Source organism: Hakea prostrata, chromosome 2 (assembly GCF_041222555.1).
Source record: "Hakea prostrata isolate BN-2017 chromosome 2, UWA_Hpros_2, whole genome shotgun sequence".
NCBI lineage: Eukaryota > Viridiplantae > Streptophyta > Magnoliopsida > Proteales > Proteaceae > Hakea > Hakea prostrata.
The window spans coordinates 12,581,729-12,599,961 of NC_142601.1; the positions used below are offsets into that span (position 1 = coordinate 12,581,729).

The 18,233-nt window shown below is 38.5% G+C and overlaps 1 protein-coding gene across 1 annotated transcript in view; it reads left to right on the forward strand.

Annotated features, from left to right (window-relative positions):
• LOC149023799 (disease resistance protein RPS2-like) overlaps positions 1-15,879 on the forward strand; it is a 35,108-nt gene extending 19,229 nt beyond the window's left edge. The window contains exon 3 of the mRNA XM_089144287.1: positions 12,723-15,879. Within this exon, the coding sequence (XP_089000413.1) occupies positions 12,723-15,288 (2,566 nt within the window). The 3' untranslated portion in view covers positions 15,289-15,879. The remainder of the gene's footprint in view (positions 1-12,722) is intronic.
• Positions 15,880-18,233: the final 2,354 nt, after the last annotated feature.

Genomic DNA, 18,233 nt, shown 5'->3' on the forward strand with positions numbered 1-18,233 from the left:
TTGATCATCCAATTTTAATCCGATTTCGAATAATTTAAGTCCGAATTTCATTCTTAAGAAGCCTATGACAAAGATACGAAACAGCAACCCAAAATTCTAATGATTCATAATTCAATTCATCTCCTTTGATTAGATCTATCCTTTATTTGAATGCAAGTGTCACATCCCCTCAGCCGGTACCCTAACTAGCATACCCGGGTGTGTGATCCACAGCCCCGAAGATCATGTATCGAGGAAATCATCCTCCCACATATGCAATAACATAATCATGAATGGATAAAATCAAGTGTAATATTATAAATAACAGATCAAATCAGGAAATGTAAATCAAGTATAATCGAGTGTGGAAATGATACCAGATGTAAGCACATCAAAAAGAAGTAGAGTGAGGCGGATACTCACTCCACAGTTACAGCGGAATGTAGTACGTAAGTCTAAAAAGAATTACAACTGAGTTTAAAGGAAAACAAAGAAAGAAAGTCAAATTGAACTACGAGTTTTCTATCCTATAGATAACATCCTTAAAATAGTGGACTTCATCAATCCAACATAGAAGTTCCAACTCTACATTATGCCTAATCATAATATGCAACTTGATCGCTCGAGGGATCATTAGGGTTATCTTCATAGTTGCCAGTACCTTGCGTGTAGTACGCTTCATCGGCTTGCGCTTCATCATACTGTCCTTCATAGTAGTTAGTACTTGTGGAATAATCTAACCAAAAAGATTTCACAAAAAGGAGTGAGTTCGAATGAACTCAGCAAGGCAAGTTAACTCATAACAACATAAATAACATGCGGCAAAACATAACAAGATGCAATGTAGTATGAAACAGACAATGAATGTATGCATCTAAACTCTATGTATGTTGGTCTCTATTGGCAGACATGCTTTAAGTCATAGCACCATACTTCTTTGGGAAGGTCTCAGTCACTCGGCTCCGGTTGGTAGTGGGTCCGTCATCCCTCTCGGACAATCCATGGCTGGGGTTAAGTCACCGCTCTCTCACATCACCATTAGTCTAAGTACTGGCGCATGTCAGGGTTAAGCCTAGCCCAATGCAAGTCATCTACTCAGTTCCAGATATGTCCATTCCTCCCCTCTCGGGATCCTTTCCAGTATCCTTCCTAAAGTCAGCGTATTCCCTCTCGGACTACGGACTCATCAACCCTATAGGTCATCCACATATAGTAAGTGGGAAGCTCTCATGTCCTCTCACGGATATAACTCATCGGTGTTGAGCGCCCATGAGCCCAAGTCTATCCATATGCAACCATATCCATAAATGGCCCCCACAATGTGATTCCCGTCCTCTCATGGATATAACTCACCGGTCTCGAGCGCCCATGAATCCCCATTGCTGTCACGGGTCGTTCAGTCTCAATACCCTTCCGAATTGGGTCTGATATAACAAGGACATCCTAGCCAAACACTGCTAGACAACCCTTGGTTTGACAATTGACAACCAATGATTCGGGAAAGTGTCAATGGGCATCTTCGGAGACATCCCATACTATTCCCTCCGATGTCCAAGGACAGAAGTGTCAAAAGGACACCTCTCAATCCCAAACCATACTTAATCAAACACATTTTCAAATCAGTCATGTCATATACAATCAACACTTCATCATACAAAAGAGAATGTAAAAGCATAATCAAATCATTAAACAATATATAGTAATAGGCATTTCATATAATCATGAATAATGATAAGAAGACATAATTGAAGTGCTACTGTACTTATAGTAGTACATCAAAAGTATAAAATACAAGAACAATAAATAAACTCAGAGTTTCTTGAAGTAGAAACCAAAGAGTATGCGAAAAATGTTATTATGAAATAACTGTCCTTACCTTAATTATCGCTGAAGATAATCCAAAGATCAAAGAGAGAGGCTCCAAACTTAGTAAGTAAACCCCTAACAATCATAGATATAACATTAGGAAAGATGCCTAAAAGATCAGAAAGCAAACGAATCAAACTGAGCGAAAAATGAAGCTACTGACTTCATTGGTCGATCGATTGGTCTACTGACCCAGTCGACCAATCGAGTTAGTAAGAAGCAATTATGAAATTCTGATCCAAAACTCAATCTACAGGGTTCGGAACTTCACGAAACTTGGAGGAAAACTATATGATAGTATTCTAACACTAAGGGAGTAAAGATTGGGCACTAATAATGATTAAAAACATTAACTTTAAATAAAAACCATGGTTTCCCCAATTGGGAGAAAAACCCTAGAAATCAATGAAAATTCACTATGGAACTCACAAAAAAGGCAAGGGATGATTTAGATCTCATCCAAGAAAAAGGTAATCAAAATTAGATTCAAGCATGTAATGAAAATTAGATTTAAATGGTTACGAAATTAAATCCATGGAAAGGATTAGGGTTTATAGAAGAATTTTCAGAGTTAGGGTTAAGATCTCTATGCTGATCATAAACCCTAAAGAAAAGAATCAAATTACAGAAGAGATGGTTGCAAGAATGCAACATCTTCTTCCCAATCTTAATCAAGAACAAGATCGAAGAAAGAATAAATTACAATATAAAAAAGATACTAACCTTAGATTGGCAGATCGGAGATGAGAGACTTCAGATCTGGTAGAGGGATCTTCGAAATCACCGAAGAGAGTTTCAAACGAGTCTTCCCACGTTCTCAAAGTGTTCTGGAGGTAGAGGACACTAAGAAACACGAAGTGTGTTTAAATAGAGAGTGAAAAACCCTAAATTGGAGTTTCTCGGATTTAACACACCATTGGTTGATTGATTGGTCTACTGGCCCAGTCGACCAATTAGGTCAACAAAGTTCAAATAGGGAAATGAAGGATCAAATGGAAACTAAACCTCAAGGGCTTTTGCACACACATCAAGTGACATACCTAGTGTGTAGAAATGCCTTCAAACCAAGTCAGATAATACTCCAAGTCCTTCAACTAAACTCATCTTCAGATAGGTGCAGCTTTCTTTCTGGATCTGCACAGACTTCCAAGTATGGGACTCCATCATCAACATCCATGGGTTTACCGTCAAGCACAATGTCTTCTACTGAGATGGCCCATAGTTGGCTTCTTCCTTTACTCCGGGTCTTCGGACCTAAAAACAACCGGGTTTTCGAGTCAGGATTAGGGTTAGGATAGGGATGGGTTTCACAGCAAGGATCTGTTTTCAGACAGGATCTACTCAAAATCATTGATAGGGAATATAACCAATACAATTTAATTACCACCAACCCAAAAGGAAAAGATCTACACCATTCCAAAAGATGAGGGAAGAGAATGGAGTGAGTGAAGATCATTTACCTCTTCAAGATTCCCAAACAGACGAAGGATTGGTTATACTTCGCAACCCTCTTTTCTCTCACCTTCCAGCACGTGTCCTCTGCCTCCTAACCGTCCACAGCAACAATCTCGAGTAAAATAATGAGTAAAAATGTCAGGGTTTGCTATACATGTGGAACAAGGGGCAAAACCATGCAAGTAGACTTGGTGGTCACTTGGAGAGGTTGATTGGCCAATCAACCGCCTTAAGCAACCGCCCCCTAGTCCTTTTCAGTACTTGGGTGCTTTGCTCAAGGGGTTGATCCCCAACTCAAACCTAACCCTATACAACATGTGGGGGATGTCTTACCTTCAATCCGGACATCATCAAACACCTCTTGACTCTAACTAGAAATCCACATTCCCATGTAAGGTAGGTTCTTCATGAAGAGAATCCATATCCATGGTCTCAGGATATGGATCATGGACTTCAATCCGATACTTTACAACTTATTCCAGTTTGACCTTCGGGTTATCGAACCTGCAATATGTATTCCGGGTTAGAATTACGGGGGTTGTTACAGGAACAGTAACAGTGAAAAGTGCTGGGGGCATCAGAGAATAGTGTCGCATACCACCTCCACTGATATCCCAAGCTAGGAGCACCCCAAATGGGTATTCCCCAATTCACAAGCACAACAACAACCTCCCACAAAGAAGTAAAAGGTTCAAATCAACATTCATCCACCTTCCAATTCATGTCCTTAATGCCTCAAGTTTAATCCATACACCAATTTCATAAACAATCATCTTGTATTATGTAATTTCAGAATATAATCATCACTCCTAAGTCTTATAATAGTAGCATATACATCAATATGCAAGTTTCAAATAAAATAAAAAAGTGATAATGGTTATGTGCAAGCGAATGTCCTCACCTTGCTATTGATTCACAACTTTGAAAAGACACTCAGAGGGTAAGTTCACGTTTCCCAAAAAGTCCTATTAACATGTTGGTTCAAGGTTAGAAATAATCCTAGAGGTCCTATATCGAAAAGAAAAACAAAACCCGAAACTATAGGGAGTGGTTGGTTAGATGGGTTGCCTGGGGTGACCAGGGTAGTAGACCAGGGGGTACTGGTCACTTGGGCTGGTTGCCTAGGGAGACTATATCAAGCAATCAGTCTCCAAGTATGGACAGAATTGACTCAGATCGACAGTAGGGTTCCAGATTGGGTTTTAAACTACTTTGAAATACATAGAAAATTCTAAAATAATATTAGAACATGATCTATCACGATTTATGCTTCAATGAGTGCAAAAGAAATGAAAACCTAATGAATCTTAGGTTAGGTCTTTTCCAAAATCAATTCGGAAGAACACGAGTGAACTAGAATGAATGGGGATCCACTCTAGGGTAAAAAGAAAAGATGAACTGGGTTGATACAGTAACTAGAGACCTTCTACTAGGTCTAATCAGTAGAGAAAATCAATAGCGAAAGAAAGCTAGAAGAATGGAGATGAGTACTAACCTTAGAGAAGATTAATCGTTGCACGGAAAGCTTTTTGGTTGATCTCCACCCTGCCTTTCACCTTCGTGGAGCACTCTTTAACAAGCTTTGACTTCCTCTAAGGCTAAAGATCATAATGAGACATTTTAGAATGAAAACACATTAAATAGGCCCCCAAAACTTAGTTTTTAAAAATTGCCCTTTCCCACCCTGAACCAGGCTGGTCGCTCAGGCCAATTGACCAGCCCCTAAAACTTAATTCCAGGTGCAGAATCAAGGCCAAAAAGCCTATGGCTCTGACTTATTTCCTATTCTACACTCCAAAATGGTCTTACCTGCTTTTCGGGACCTTTCACATGTGTCATCAATGAATACTTGATCCATCTACCAAATCCGTTGATGTTTGAATTAGATCTCCTTCCAAACTTTGACAGATCTTCCAACTTAGCATCATCACCATCCACTTCCATTGGTTCAAATTCTTATCCAATGGTCTCTACCTGGATTTTCCACAGTTGCCTTCTACATGCACTCTAGGTTCTTGGACCTACAATGTGGTTTCTGGGTTAGGATCTTAGGGGATTTCACCATCCTTGTACCACCCTCCGATTACTAATGGATTTCCTCAACCCTACAGCCCTAATAAGTTGTTCCAACCATCTCCACTTCCTATTAATATTTTTATTAATTTACTTTTTGATCCCAAAGATCCCACCACCCAACCGAGCATCAGATGTTCATCTTATGGTTACCAAAAGTAAGGATAGAACTCATTAAATTATAACTCTTTTAGTTTATACTTCTGACTTGGACACCAATAAACCTATTGTCTTTACCTTGGCCTATAAATCCCCTCATTGGCGAAGAGATGGGGATACTTGTCCCTCATCTAGAAAAGTAGAACCTCATCACGTGTAAATGGGTGTTTTGTAACAAACAGAAAGGCAATGGTACAACAGATTGCTACGAAGCGAGGTTGGTGCCAAAAGGGTCTCATCAATAGGTGTGCCTTGATTATAGTGAAACGTTCAGCCCTATGATTAAACCAACAAGAATTTGATTGGCATTGCCCATTGCTACATCAAAATCTTGGCTGCTTCACTCATTAGACAAAATGCCTTTCTTCATGGGAAACTAATTAAAACTATTTACATGACTCTATCTTTAAGGTTTTTAGATGTGTTGCACCCACCTCATGTTTATAATTTACAGTAATCTCTAGATTGGTTTCGTACATGTACCATGTGTTAGTATTGAAAGACTAAGTACATTTTTACTTGAGAGTGGTTTCCATGGTTCAAAGATTACTGCCTCTTTTTCATTTTTAAAGCTCACAATGGCACTATTTATATTCTAGTCTATTTGGGTGATATCATACAAACAGGCAGTGATGAATAGCTTGTGACTCAATTTTTGTAGAAACTTTGACAAATTTATGCAGTAAAAGATTTGCTTCTTTGACATTACTTTTGTGATGCCCTGCGTATTTTTATATTATTATTTTAACACTGTATTGGAATGCTTCTATACCCAAGATTGTTAATGGATTATTGATGGTTAGACCATGAGTTAGGATGGTATGTTTGGTGGTTTAACCAAAGGACAATTTATAGAATTTGAATTCAATCCATATTTTGGTTGAAACCCTATACAGCTTGTAAATTCCGCACATGTTGAAACCAGATTGAACCAAAAATGGGGAAATGATCAACAAAATTTTTTGGGCCACACCTAGCCCTAGTAAATGGTATCAGAGCTATGTTTTGGGTTCTGTAAACTATATTTTCTAATGGAATGGGAGTTAGTAACAGAGAAAAGAAGAGAGGGACTGAACTACATAAAAACCAATCGACCTGACTTAAGGTTGTTAGGATTGGACTGAACATGACTAAACCATATAGGAACGAACAGATAACAAGTGAGATAGATTTGAATGAATATCAAAAAGTTTTATGATTACTTTTAGCCACTGAGGTGTAGGCAGTGGATTTACAAGTTTTTGGTTTATTGACTAGGAAATGGCTAATAGGAGAAGATTGAGATTGTTGTCTAAATTAGAAGATGGGAGTTCAACACTAGCAGCAGACCTTATGTCAAATGAGCCTATAATGCACCTCAGATCCAGCAATTCCTTGGAGCATTAGGCAATTTGGCCGGGGCAATGCAGAGGCAAGCTGAGCAAGTGGAACAAGTGACTCGGGAAGTGCAAGCTGGGACTAGTAGTGATGATATGCAAGTCCTCAAGAATTTGAAGAAATTTGATGGAAAGGAGATCAAGGGTGACAGCACTAATCCAACAGTGATTACTAGATGGATCAGGGATATGGAGAGGGCTTTTGAGGCCCTAAAGTGCACCGACTCCCATAAACTAATGTGTGCAGTGTATATGCTCACAGATGAAGCAAACTATGGTGACAAATGATAAAACCAATACTAGAGGCCATTGAAAAAGAAGTTACTTGGGAAATGTTCAAGGAAGAGTTCAATGAGAAGAACTTCCCTCCTTGTGTGAAGAGGCAGAAGATCTCCGAGTTCATGAACCTTAAGCGGGGCCCCATCATAGTAGTGGAATATGAGAGGAAATTTGAAGAGCCTCAAAGTACGCTTCACATATGGTGAGCATAGAGAAAGCACAACAATTCAAATAAGGATTAGAAATTGTTATCAAAAATCAATAGGTATGCTTCAACTCAAAACATATACCAAGGATGCACATCATTCACAAATCTTTAAGGGTATCAAGGATAAGTCATAGAAAGTTGCAAAAAGGAAGGATGTAGTTTGGGATTTTTTAAAGCTAGTGGTTTCCAGAAAAATTTTGCGAAAGGCCAAGGAAGGAAGTTTCAAGGTAAGCAACCACAACAACAAGAGTGGAAGAGCTGCCCAAAGTGTGGGAAGAAACACTGGGGAAAATGTCTCTCATGCAATTTCACGTGTTACAAATGTCAAGAAGGACACATTGCAAGAGACTGCCCTACCTTGAACAATCAGTCCATGCAAGGACAAAAGAGTAACCACGGAAACCAGAATGCTCGTAGAGGAAAAGAAGTAGACATAGGACAAAAAGCAAAGACCCCTGGAAGAGTGTGCACCATGACCACCAAAAAGATTGAGAACTCTTTGACTGTGGTAGTAGGTGCAATCTCTATCTAGGTAAATTGACATAGTTGGAATAATGCTAATCTGGTTAATTGAAGATAGACTAACCAAGTCATCCCATTTCCTACCCATCCAGATTGAATTCTCCCTAGACAATTGGCTAAATTATATGTGAAGAAGATTATGAGACTGCATGGAGTGCCCATTTCTATTGTGTTGGTTCATAATCGTAGGTTTACTATTAGATTTTGGAAGAGTCTATAAAAGTCATTGGGCATTCAACTAAACTTCAACACAACTTTCCAATGCTCAAATTGATGGACAATCTAAAAGGACTATTCAGATATTGGAGGATATGCTTAGGGCTTGTGTGATTAACTTTAAGGGAAGCTAGAGTGATCATTTGTATCTATTTGAGTTTGCCTATAACAACAACTACTAGTCTACTATTGGAATGGCACCTTATGAGGCATTTTATGCAAGGAAGTGTAGATCTCTAATATGTTGGAATGAAATTGGTCAAAAACATGTATTGGGGCTTGACCTAGTATAACAAACTTGTGATAAAATAAAGGTAATATAAAAAGAATGAAGGCCGTTCAAAGTAGACAGAAAAGTTATGCAAATGTTAGAAGGAAGCCCTAAGAATTTGAGGTGGATGATAAAGCTTTCCTGAGAGTAGCACGAATGAAGGGTGTCGTGAGATTTGGCCAAAGGGAAAGCTAAATCCGATGTATGTGGGACCATTTGAGATTTTGGAGAGAGTTAGAGCAAGAGCATACAGACTTGCCTTACCTCCAAATTTGTCCTACATACATGATGTATTCCATGTCTTGATGCTGAAAAAGTATGTAGCAAACTCTACTCATGTGCTACAATACGAACCATTGGAGTTTAAGAAAGACCTTTCCTATCAAGAAAGCCGATTGAGTTACTATAACAAAGAGAGAAGAAACTAAGGAACAAGACAATACCACTGATGAAATTTTGTGGAGTAATCACTTAGGTTAAGAAGCCTCATGGGAGCTTGAATCCAATATGAAGACCAAATATCCCCAACTTTTCATCTAATCAAGTAAGCAAATTTTGAGGATGAAATTTGCTTAAGGAGGGGAGGATGTGATGCCCCGCATCTTTTTATATTATTATTTTAACACAGTGTTTGAATGTTTCCATATCCAAGATTATTAAAGGATCATTGATTGTAGACTATGTGTTAGGATGGTGTGTTTGGTGGTTTAATCAAAGGAAAATTTATAGATTTTGAATCCAATCCAAATTCTAGTTGAAACCAGTACCGCTTGTAGACTCTGGATACGGTGGAATTAGACTGAACCAAAATAGGGAAACGATCAACATAATTTTCTGGGCCCCACCTAACCCTAGTAAATGGGGCGTGACAACTTCCTTTGCATATCTGTTACTAGGTTTAATGAAGGGCTACATGTAAGTCAGCATTAGCACATTGTTGATTTATTACAAAGGGCAAACAAAGCCAAATGCAAGATGGATTCCACACCTCTCTCCACTTCGGCTTACTTAAGTAAGACTAGTGGTGACCTAATGTAGGACAATTTATGCACACGCAGTTAATTAAGTGTGCCAATTATGCACAATTCTACCATGGAAACATTAGAACTCTGCCAAACTCATCTTACGGTACTTAAGTGATACTATTTTACATGGGACCACGGAAACATTAGATCTCAAAGATGACTCTGTTTGCCTTCTCTAATGCCGATTTGCCCGATCTCCTAATGATTGCATGTCACTGAAGGGCATGCCATCTTTTTCGATAGAAACTTATTCTCCTAGAGTTTTAAAAAGCAAGCCACAATGGCCTGCTCTAGCATTGAATCTGAGTCTTGTGCTCTCGGGAATGCTGCAGCATAACTTACTTGGTTATAATATCTTCTTTAGAAACTGCAGGTCTCGTTACCAAGTGCACCTATTATGTGGTGTGATAATATGAGTGTCACCTGCTAAACAGCAAATCCCTTGCTCCATGCATGCAGCAAGCATTTTGAATTAGATTTTCACTTTGTCAGGGACAAAGTTGCCAAATGCAATCTTGAGGTTTGATACATTTCGAGGAAGGATTAGTCGAGAGATATGTTAACTAAATCATTCTCTACTCAGCGTTTCACCAGTCTCCTTCACAACTTCTAGGGAAATGGAGTCTCCTTCATAACCTCTAGGTCTCTCGATTGCCCAAGAGTTTGAGGGGGCACATTAGAGATTATACAAGTGAATTTGTAGCCGCAACCTCCAATGTCCAAAATACATCTCATGCAGTCTCATACAAGTCCAACCTAGTATGGACCATGGATCCCTTGACGTCACCAAGAGTGCCTACTGTTGACTCCCCCCAAAACAAAAAAAAAAAAACAAAAAAAAAGAGCTTAGAGTGCCTACGGCTGTCTAAAGCAACAAGAACTCTTTGCTATCACACTAAACAAAGCCAACTCAAACTCAGACTCTTCAATAATGCAACCCTGCATGCATGAGTCCTCGTAACTTATGAAAAGAGGACTCATGGCAATTCTATTTTCCTCAACAAGTCCTAGTAACAACTGGACTCAAAATCTACAAGAATGATCATACTTCATCATTGGATATGGTGAAAATTATCCAGTTCTGTGGACATAGGTTGAACTCATACAACTGAACCACATTAAAATCTGAGTTTGCTTGAGAGCAGCGCTACTCCTAGCAGTCAAAGGACCAGATGTATTTTGGAGTTCAAAGCAAATCTTGACCATTGAATAAAGTATTCATTCAACGGTCCAGATTTTCTCTGGACCCCAAATTGAATCTGGACCGTGCACAGCTAGCTGCTGCTCCCAAGCCAACACGTTGGGACCGGAGGGGGCCATCCCCCCCCCCCCCCGATTTTTTGAAATTGTAAATATCCTTGCTTTTTTTTCTTATTTCTCTATCTTTAAATGTGAAATACCAATATTTGGCCCCCTCCAAAAATTAAAAATAAAAATTTAAGGGTAATTTTCACTTACCTCCCCTCTTAGCTGGACAAATAGCACTACTATTTTGGGTTTGTTGATAAAATTAAACCACTATCAAGTAAAATTAAAAATGCAATAAAAAAAGGGTATTTTAATTGAGGGTAATTTAGTATTTTAACTGCAAGGGTGATTACGGTAATTTAGGGTTTAAAATTTAAAAAAAAAATTAACCAAGGGTAGTTTGGGGTTTTAGAAAAATATTTAACGGTAAAAGTTAAATGTAATCGAGAAAGTTAACAGAAGGAAGGTGTTTGATATATTTGCTAGGTAAGAGAGGAGGTAAGTGATATTATCCAACTAAGAGGGGGTGTAAGTGCTATTTGTCCAACTAAGAGGGGAGGTAAGTGATATTTACCCAAAATTTAAGATCAAGATGATGGGTACAAATGTCATTCATAATCTTTATCTAATGGTTATCATTAAATCCCTAGTTTTAAGGAATAGAATGTTAAATTCTAATTAAAAACTAACTTAAAAACTAACCACAATCTATGAATTTCTCCTTATATATTCTCTCCTATTTTCATTTCTAATTATTCTCTCATGAATCTCCTCTTTTATTCCTATTTTTTTTTTTTTTTTTTTTTTTTTCTCACACATCTCACCAAATATTGAAGTAATTAGCATACTTTGGAATTTTCCTAAATCTTCTCCACATCAGGTATTCACTCTCTCTTTCTCAATATATTCCTTTCTCTCTCTCATACTCACAAATTTTCTATTAATTTACCTAATTTTTAACGTAGACTCCACATTAAAATATAATAATATATTCCAAGATGGGACCTACAGTGGGTCCCACATTGGCCCACATACATTCGGCCCCCCATGTTCAATCCTTGCTTTGCCCCTGTCCCAAGCACAATAAAATCATGCTTCTTCTTCTTCTTTTTTTAGGTCTTTCAATTGTTTCAGCAGTATAGTTTTGTTGAGAAAATTGGATCAACCACATACAAAAGGGTCGTCCATGATTATTGTGTCTGCGGTAGCTTTGGTAATGAGACCATGGAGGACGCAAGTTAGGGTTAGAATTAGGAGCAGCAGCAGCCACATTAGCCATAGGGAATATCACTATGAATCACTATAGCAGATAGTTAACATCAGTGAGTTTGATTGTGGGATAACTGGTGAGAGAGGGGAAGGAGGAAGGAATCGTCCCCTGGGCTTCTGATGCCATATTGAAAACATGAGAGAGAGAGAGATTTAGATTGGTTTAGTTAAACTGCAACCTACGTTCGCTGTAGTTAGGGTATATCACTATGAATCAAAGTTGTTTGTTACACCCTTTCTTATAGAAGGACCCATATGTATTTCAATATTCTTGTAGACCTGAGTTACTAAGTTACATGGTCTCATAAGGTTTACAAGTATTTGAGCCCAGGCCATTCCAGTCTTGAGTTGTTATCGCATGTGAGAGAATCCTTGAACACAGCTTGTTATCACATTTCATGGCTTGAATGTGGGGTCTCCTTGAACACAGCTTTTTATTACATGTAAAGGCTTGAGTGTGTTAGGATTTGGATTCTTAGCGTGATCCTCTTTGACTTGTGGGAGTAAATCCTTAGTGAAATTATCTTTAGCAGCATGAATGCTTTTGGTGTTCTTTCTTTCTTCCTCTCCTTTTTTTTTTTTTTTTTTTCCTTTTTTTCTTTTTTATCTTCTCTTCTCTCGCTTCTCTTCCTTCTTTTGACTCCAGGCTTCAGCTATATGATTCACAAATCCCAATTCCTGAAATCTTTGATTAAGTTTAGTTTGTATTACCATATTATCAGGTATGTAACTTTGGCTAATTTTATCTAATATTTTCGATTGGATTCTTATTGCAGCGATGAAGAGAAGATGATCAGAAAGATAGTCAAAGATGTCTCCAACCTGCTCTATGAGATCCCGACTTCGGCTGTGATGGAGATCCCGACTGAACCAATTATTGAGATCTTCACATCAACCCAACACATGCTGCGGCTGATGCTTGATGCCATAAGTGATCCTGATCCACGTCATGGCATTATTGGAGTATGTGGTATGGGAGGAGTGGGTAAAACCACTCTGGCCAAAGAAGTAAACAATCACTTTGTAAACGAGTTATCTAGAGGTATAAGAATACCTTTTGATATTGTGATAATGGTTACAGTTTCTGCAACTCCCAACTTACGAAGTATTCAAGAATTTATTGGTCGACGCCTCAGATTACCAAGTAGTAGTGGAGCTGGCGAATTGGCTGAAGCATTACGGAAGAAAAAATTTCTTCTGATTTTGGATGATTTGTGGCAAAAATTAAAGCTCGAGGATGTTGGAATCCCTTACCAACGAAGCAACACAGGCTGCAAGATTCTTGTAATCAGTCGAAATCAAGACACCTGCACTGATATGGGTGCCAATAAAACCATAAAAGTGGAGCCATTACCTAAAGATGAATCATGGGATCTCTTTGTTAAAGTAGCTGGCGAACATGTTGCTGCAAATGATATAAAGCATCTTGCAGCTAGAATTGTTCGAAGGTGTAATGGTCTTCCGCTTGCGATTGTCACAGTTGCTCGGGCAATGGCAAATAAGCGAACAGTGGGGACATGGGAGAATGCCCTAAGGGAAATGAAACAATCAGCAAAAGATCTTCGAGGTATGGTAGATGAAGTATTTGCTCCTCTGAAATTTAGTTTTGACAGTTTGGAGAACGATATGCTTAGGAGTGTATTTCTCTATTGTGCGAGTTTCCATGAAGACTATGACATTGGGACTTATGACGAGATGTTAAATTATTGTGTTGGAGAGGGATTTCTAGATGGATTAGGAAGTTTGAAAGCTGCAAGAGATAAAGTTGAGGATTTGATAGAGAGCTTGAGAATTGCTAGCATGTTGGAAAATGGAGAGATGTTTAAAGATAGTGTGAGGATGCATGATACGCTACGAGACCTAGCAATGTGGATTTGTTCAGAGAACTGCGGTAGTAGTCCCAGGTTCTTGATGAGGTCTGGTGAATCAGTTAAAGAGGCACCTCAGGCCGATGAATGGGTAGATGCAACAAAGATTTCTCTGATAGCTACCAAAATAAAGAAGTTGCCAACGTTGGAAGAGACATGCCAAAAACTAACCACTTTGTTACTGAGGCACAGTAGAATACTCACAGAGATTCCCTCCACGAATTTCTTCCAACACATGAATCATCTTAGAGTACTCGATATTTCCTGCACACATAAATTGAAGTATCTCCCAGATTCCTTGTCATGTTTGGTGAATCTTCGTGTGCTTAGGTCATACGAGTGTAAGCAGTTGAAAAGGATACCTGCATTGGGAAAGCTCCATCAGCTCCAAGTTTTAGATTTGGGTTGGTGTCCCCAATTGAATCAGCAGATCCTCGGAGAACCTGAATGCGAGGAAGTTACAACTAATTTAACATACTTAGACGTGAAGTTCTCTTCAGTTTCGATTCCAGCGGGTGTGATTTCTCGTATGCACAAGTTGGAGGAGTTGAGAGTTTATGCATGTAACATAAAATGGAGCTTGAGTTCTGAAGATGAGGAAGAGGAGGAGAGAGGAAATGGGTATGTTAGTGACGGCTCCATCAATATCATTGATGCCCGGGAGGTGCTTCAGTTGACAAATTTAACATCTCTTTCCATTTGTTTTAGAGATATCATTATTTCTGATTGGTTCGAGCCTTTGGCCAAGAAGATTGTTGCTTTGCAGCTGGATCACTGCAGAGTCATCAAACAAGAAGCTCTACAAGCTCTCAATGTCGATGAATCCCAGTCTATATTTCAGTTAGTAATCAACAATTGCCCAGGTGTGACATGTGTGCGGATCAGTACACAGTTGACTATTTTAACGAACTGTGAAGACTTGGAGGTTGTGATGGATCGTGTGGAGGTAAACCATGACTCCTATTACCGTCACGAGCTTTACCTAAGGAATTTGCCGAAATTGAATGAGATGATAAGTGATTGTCTTGCGCCACACAGTTGCTTCGGTCAATTAGGCGCTATAGTGATAGACCGATGCAATAGCTTGACCGTGATCTTCACTAAGGAAATGCCACGCTTGTTCAATAACTTGACTGATATTGAAGTTAGCAACTGTGAAAGGATAGAAACATTAATTGAACGAGGGGAAGAGCAAGTAATTGGTCAGGAGTTGGAGTTGGAAAGGAGCAGTGATGGTAATTTCAGTGGTGGACTCGTGATCTCACCCTTCCCAAGATTGACAACCTTACATCTAACAGACCTACCAGCACTAGCTGATCTGTGCAGCAGTCACATCTTGCATTGCCCCCGTATAGAGAATGTGAAGGTGAGCAACTGTCCGATGTTAGAGAATGATCCTCTACCCATAAGAAACACCGAAGGGTTTCTTGTCGCCGAGGATGAACAGTGGACAAAAGGTGGTCCAGTTAGGTAAGAAGATATAAAGCTTTTTGATAAGCATCACAATGGAAGACGAGTCTGGATCTTCCACTGTGACAGGTAGAAGATTGTGCTTCTCTTACCTGTCAGGATAGAGGATCTCTACCCGAAACACCATTTCTCATTGAATGCATCTTTGGTTCCCTTTCACCCTTTATGTCTTTGTAATCATTTAATATTCGGTGATTCCCTTTCTTTGTTGTTTTTGCCTTTGTATATCTTTTGCATTCCAGTACGCTGCATCTGTGTTTCCTTATATGGTAGCGTGCATGAGGGGTGGTAGCGCCGAGGCTCAAAACCTTAAAGCACAGACTTTCAGCACAAGTTTAAATTTCTAGCTTGTTATGGATGCACCAATAAGAAAGAGGTGATTAAATTGAATTTGACTGTATTTTTAGAAGAGATAGATGTAGGCATTATGGGAGGAATAGTAAGAAAATATATACTAATTTTAGGACACAAACATGCAAGTATAACAGGAGAGCAGAAGTTGTTTTGATGACAAACAATAGTTGCCATCCCTTTGTAGGGGAGCTGTTCAAACAGGATGCTTCTTAATTTGACAACCGTATTACCAACTATTTGTAGGGTGGTTATTCCTAAGATGCTTCTATTACTTCTATTGTATCCCTTGTTGTCATTGTCTCTCTCCTACTCATTTATTTAATTTATGCTCCATTTTCAAATCTCTAACCCCATTTAGTTCGAATAAGGTTATGATTACTGGTGTCATCATCGTCCCACTACAAGAATAGAGTTAATGGCGGTCCTTTAAATACCACTATATGCCTATCCGGTGTTTTCCTAAATGCCGCATAAATGTCGACAAATGTACAATTTGTGGCGAAACCCCGCTGTTCTCATTTCTCGGTCTTTTGTAAACATCATTATAGGAGCTCAAATGTATCATTCTGACGACGATATTTTTGGAAGACCATAATAGGCTTCTTTATGCTAGGGTTTCCTACCGAACACCATGATATGTGCTTTTTTCCATCCTTTTTAACCTTTAATAGCTGCTTGTTTATCAATTAATATAACCTATATGGTTGCACATCATTTGTCATGTAATCAATTGAATTGAAAAGACACACATCATCTTCAAGTATGAAATCCAACATTCATCGATATTTTTCTCATATAGGAAATTAACATTTGTAATACAAAGCTTGGAAATAAACAAATTCATGAGTTCACCAAATGCAAAGAATATTTGTTTATATATATATTTTTTTTTCACTAAAAGGTCATTTGTATTAAAAGCGAAAAATGGTACAACATAAACTTCAAATCATGAATGATTATATGTCTGATGCGAGAAATTGGTGGATGAATGATTAATATGTTGTTGAGTTGACCTCAGTAAGTTCTATTGAACTTATTCCTTTTATATGTATGTTCTGTTAGATCTTACTGTAGGTTATGAGAACTCTATCCAAATGGAAGTCCATCGTCGGCATAATATTTGAGGGAGTGACTTGCAAGGAGGTGGACTCGCATGGACCTTTGTGCCTGTGCCAGGACTGCTCCTATGGAGATGGGTTCTAATGGAGAGTTGACGATACCTTTAGAGTCGATGGTGTCCCTCATAGCATAGAGTTACATTTTCACCCTTGTACTTTTCGAGAAGTGCGATGGCATCTTTTATCAAGACAATTAGATTATTTCCGTTACAAACCATTCTTTCTTCTAAACTCTGTCTTCAGTTTTAATTACATTTGAATTATGTTTTAACTATAGTTGAGGGATGATTATAATCTCTTTGATAATTCAGTTTATAACTTTAAACATTGATCTTGATTTGTTATTGTCCTTTGATTACGCTATATTATATGATTGTATAGGTTTGTCACTGAACCGTGGTCTTGTAGTGATAACCCCACTAGTATTCAGGTATGATTGGATCCGACTGGGTGGGGTGTGACAGAAGACCTTACCCCTTACCTGGGATCTCAAAACCAATACCCAACTCGTGAGAGATCAGAGTGACAAGACCTACCCAGAGGAGGCTAGTGTATAATCTTAATGTGTGTCCACCTTATAGAGACTTGCATGAATTAGAGTATATGAGCATTTATGCATTGCATTTCATACTATAATATGTTAACAATATATGGAATGTGAATTGAATAATGGATAAATGTATGCGAATTACTTGCTGAGTTCTTTTGAACTTATTCCTCGTGGATGTTGTTTTCTTTAGATTTTGTTATAGATTTCGATGTTGCGTATCAAGGTTACGAAGTGCAAACATCCGATCCATATGATGTATAGGATTACAGGAATAACAACGTACACAGTGATGAGTGTGCGTGTCACGACCTGTGCGTACCGAATTAATCTAACACATGAGAAGATTGAAACCTTCCATGATACCAAAACCTTTGAAATACTCTTTTATCATTTTAAGGATACCAATTTGATGTAACTTTAGGGAGTTTTGTTTTAACTTCCTTTCCAGATAGATTATTACGATTTAACTTCACTTCCCTGTTGGTTTTGGTTTTGAGATCCTTCTAAGAATGGTTGACTTTGATTCATTCTTGCTCATGATTGTACTATTGTGTGGAATGATGTGTCGATTTGCCTAAAACCTGATCATTGGATGTGGATCACTCCCTCCGGTATTCGGGTTGATAGATACTAGCAAGGTGGATGTGACAACTTTCCCATGCAGGAAGGGTTGGGCTGGTTTTATCAATGATTTATAGCCTACCCTTTCATTCCTTTGTGATCTACTAGTGGCCAAGTTCGATTATCAAATAGGTTGAAGAGTGAATGAGAAATCTCATATGGATTAGTAACATTGAATCAGTTAAGAGAGTCATAGTGAAGTAGGGGATATTACGCATAACAAAAAGAAGAGGGCTTGGGATTAAAAGGTTACGTGATGTCAACTTTGCTTTTTTGTGTCATTTGGCATGGACAATAAAGCATAAA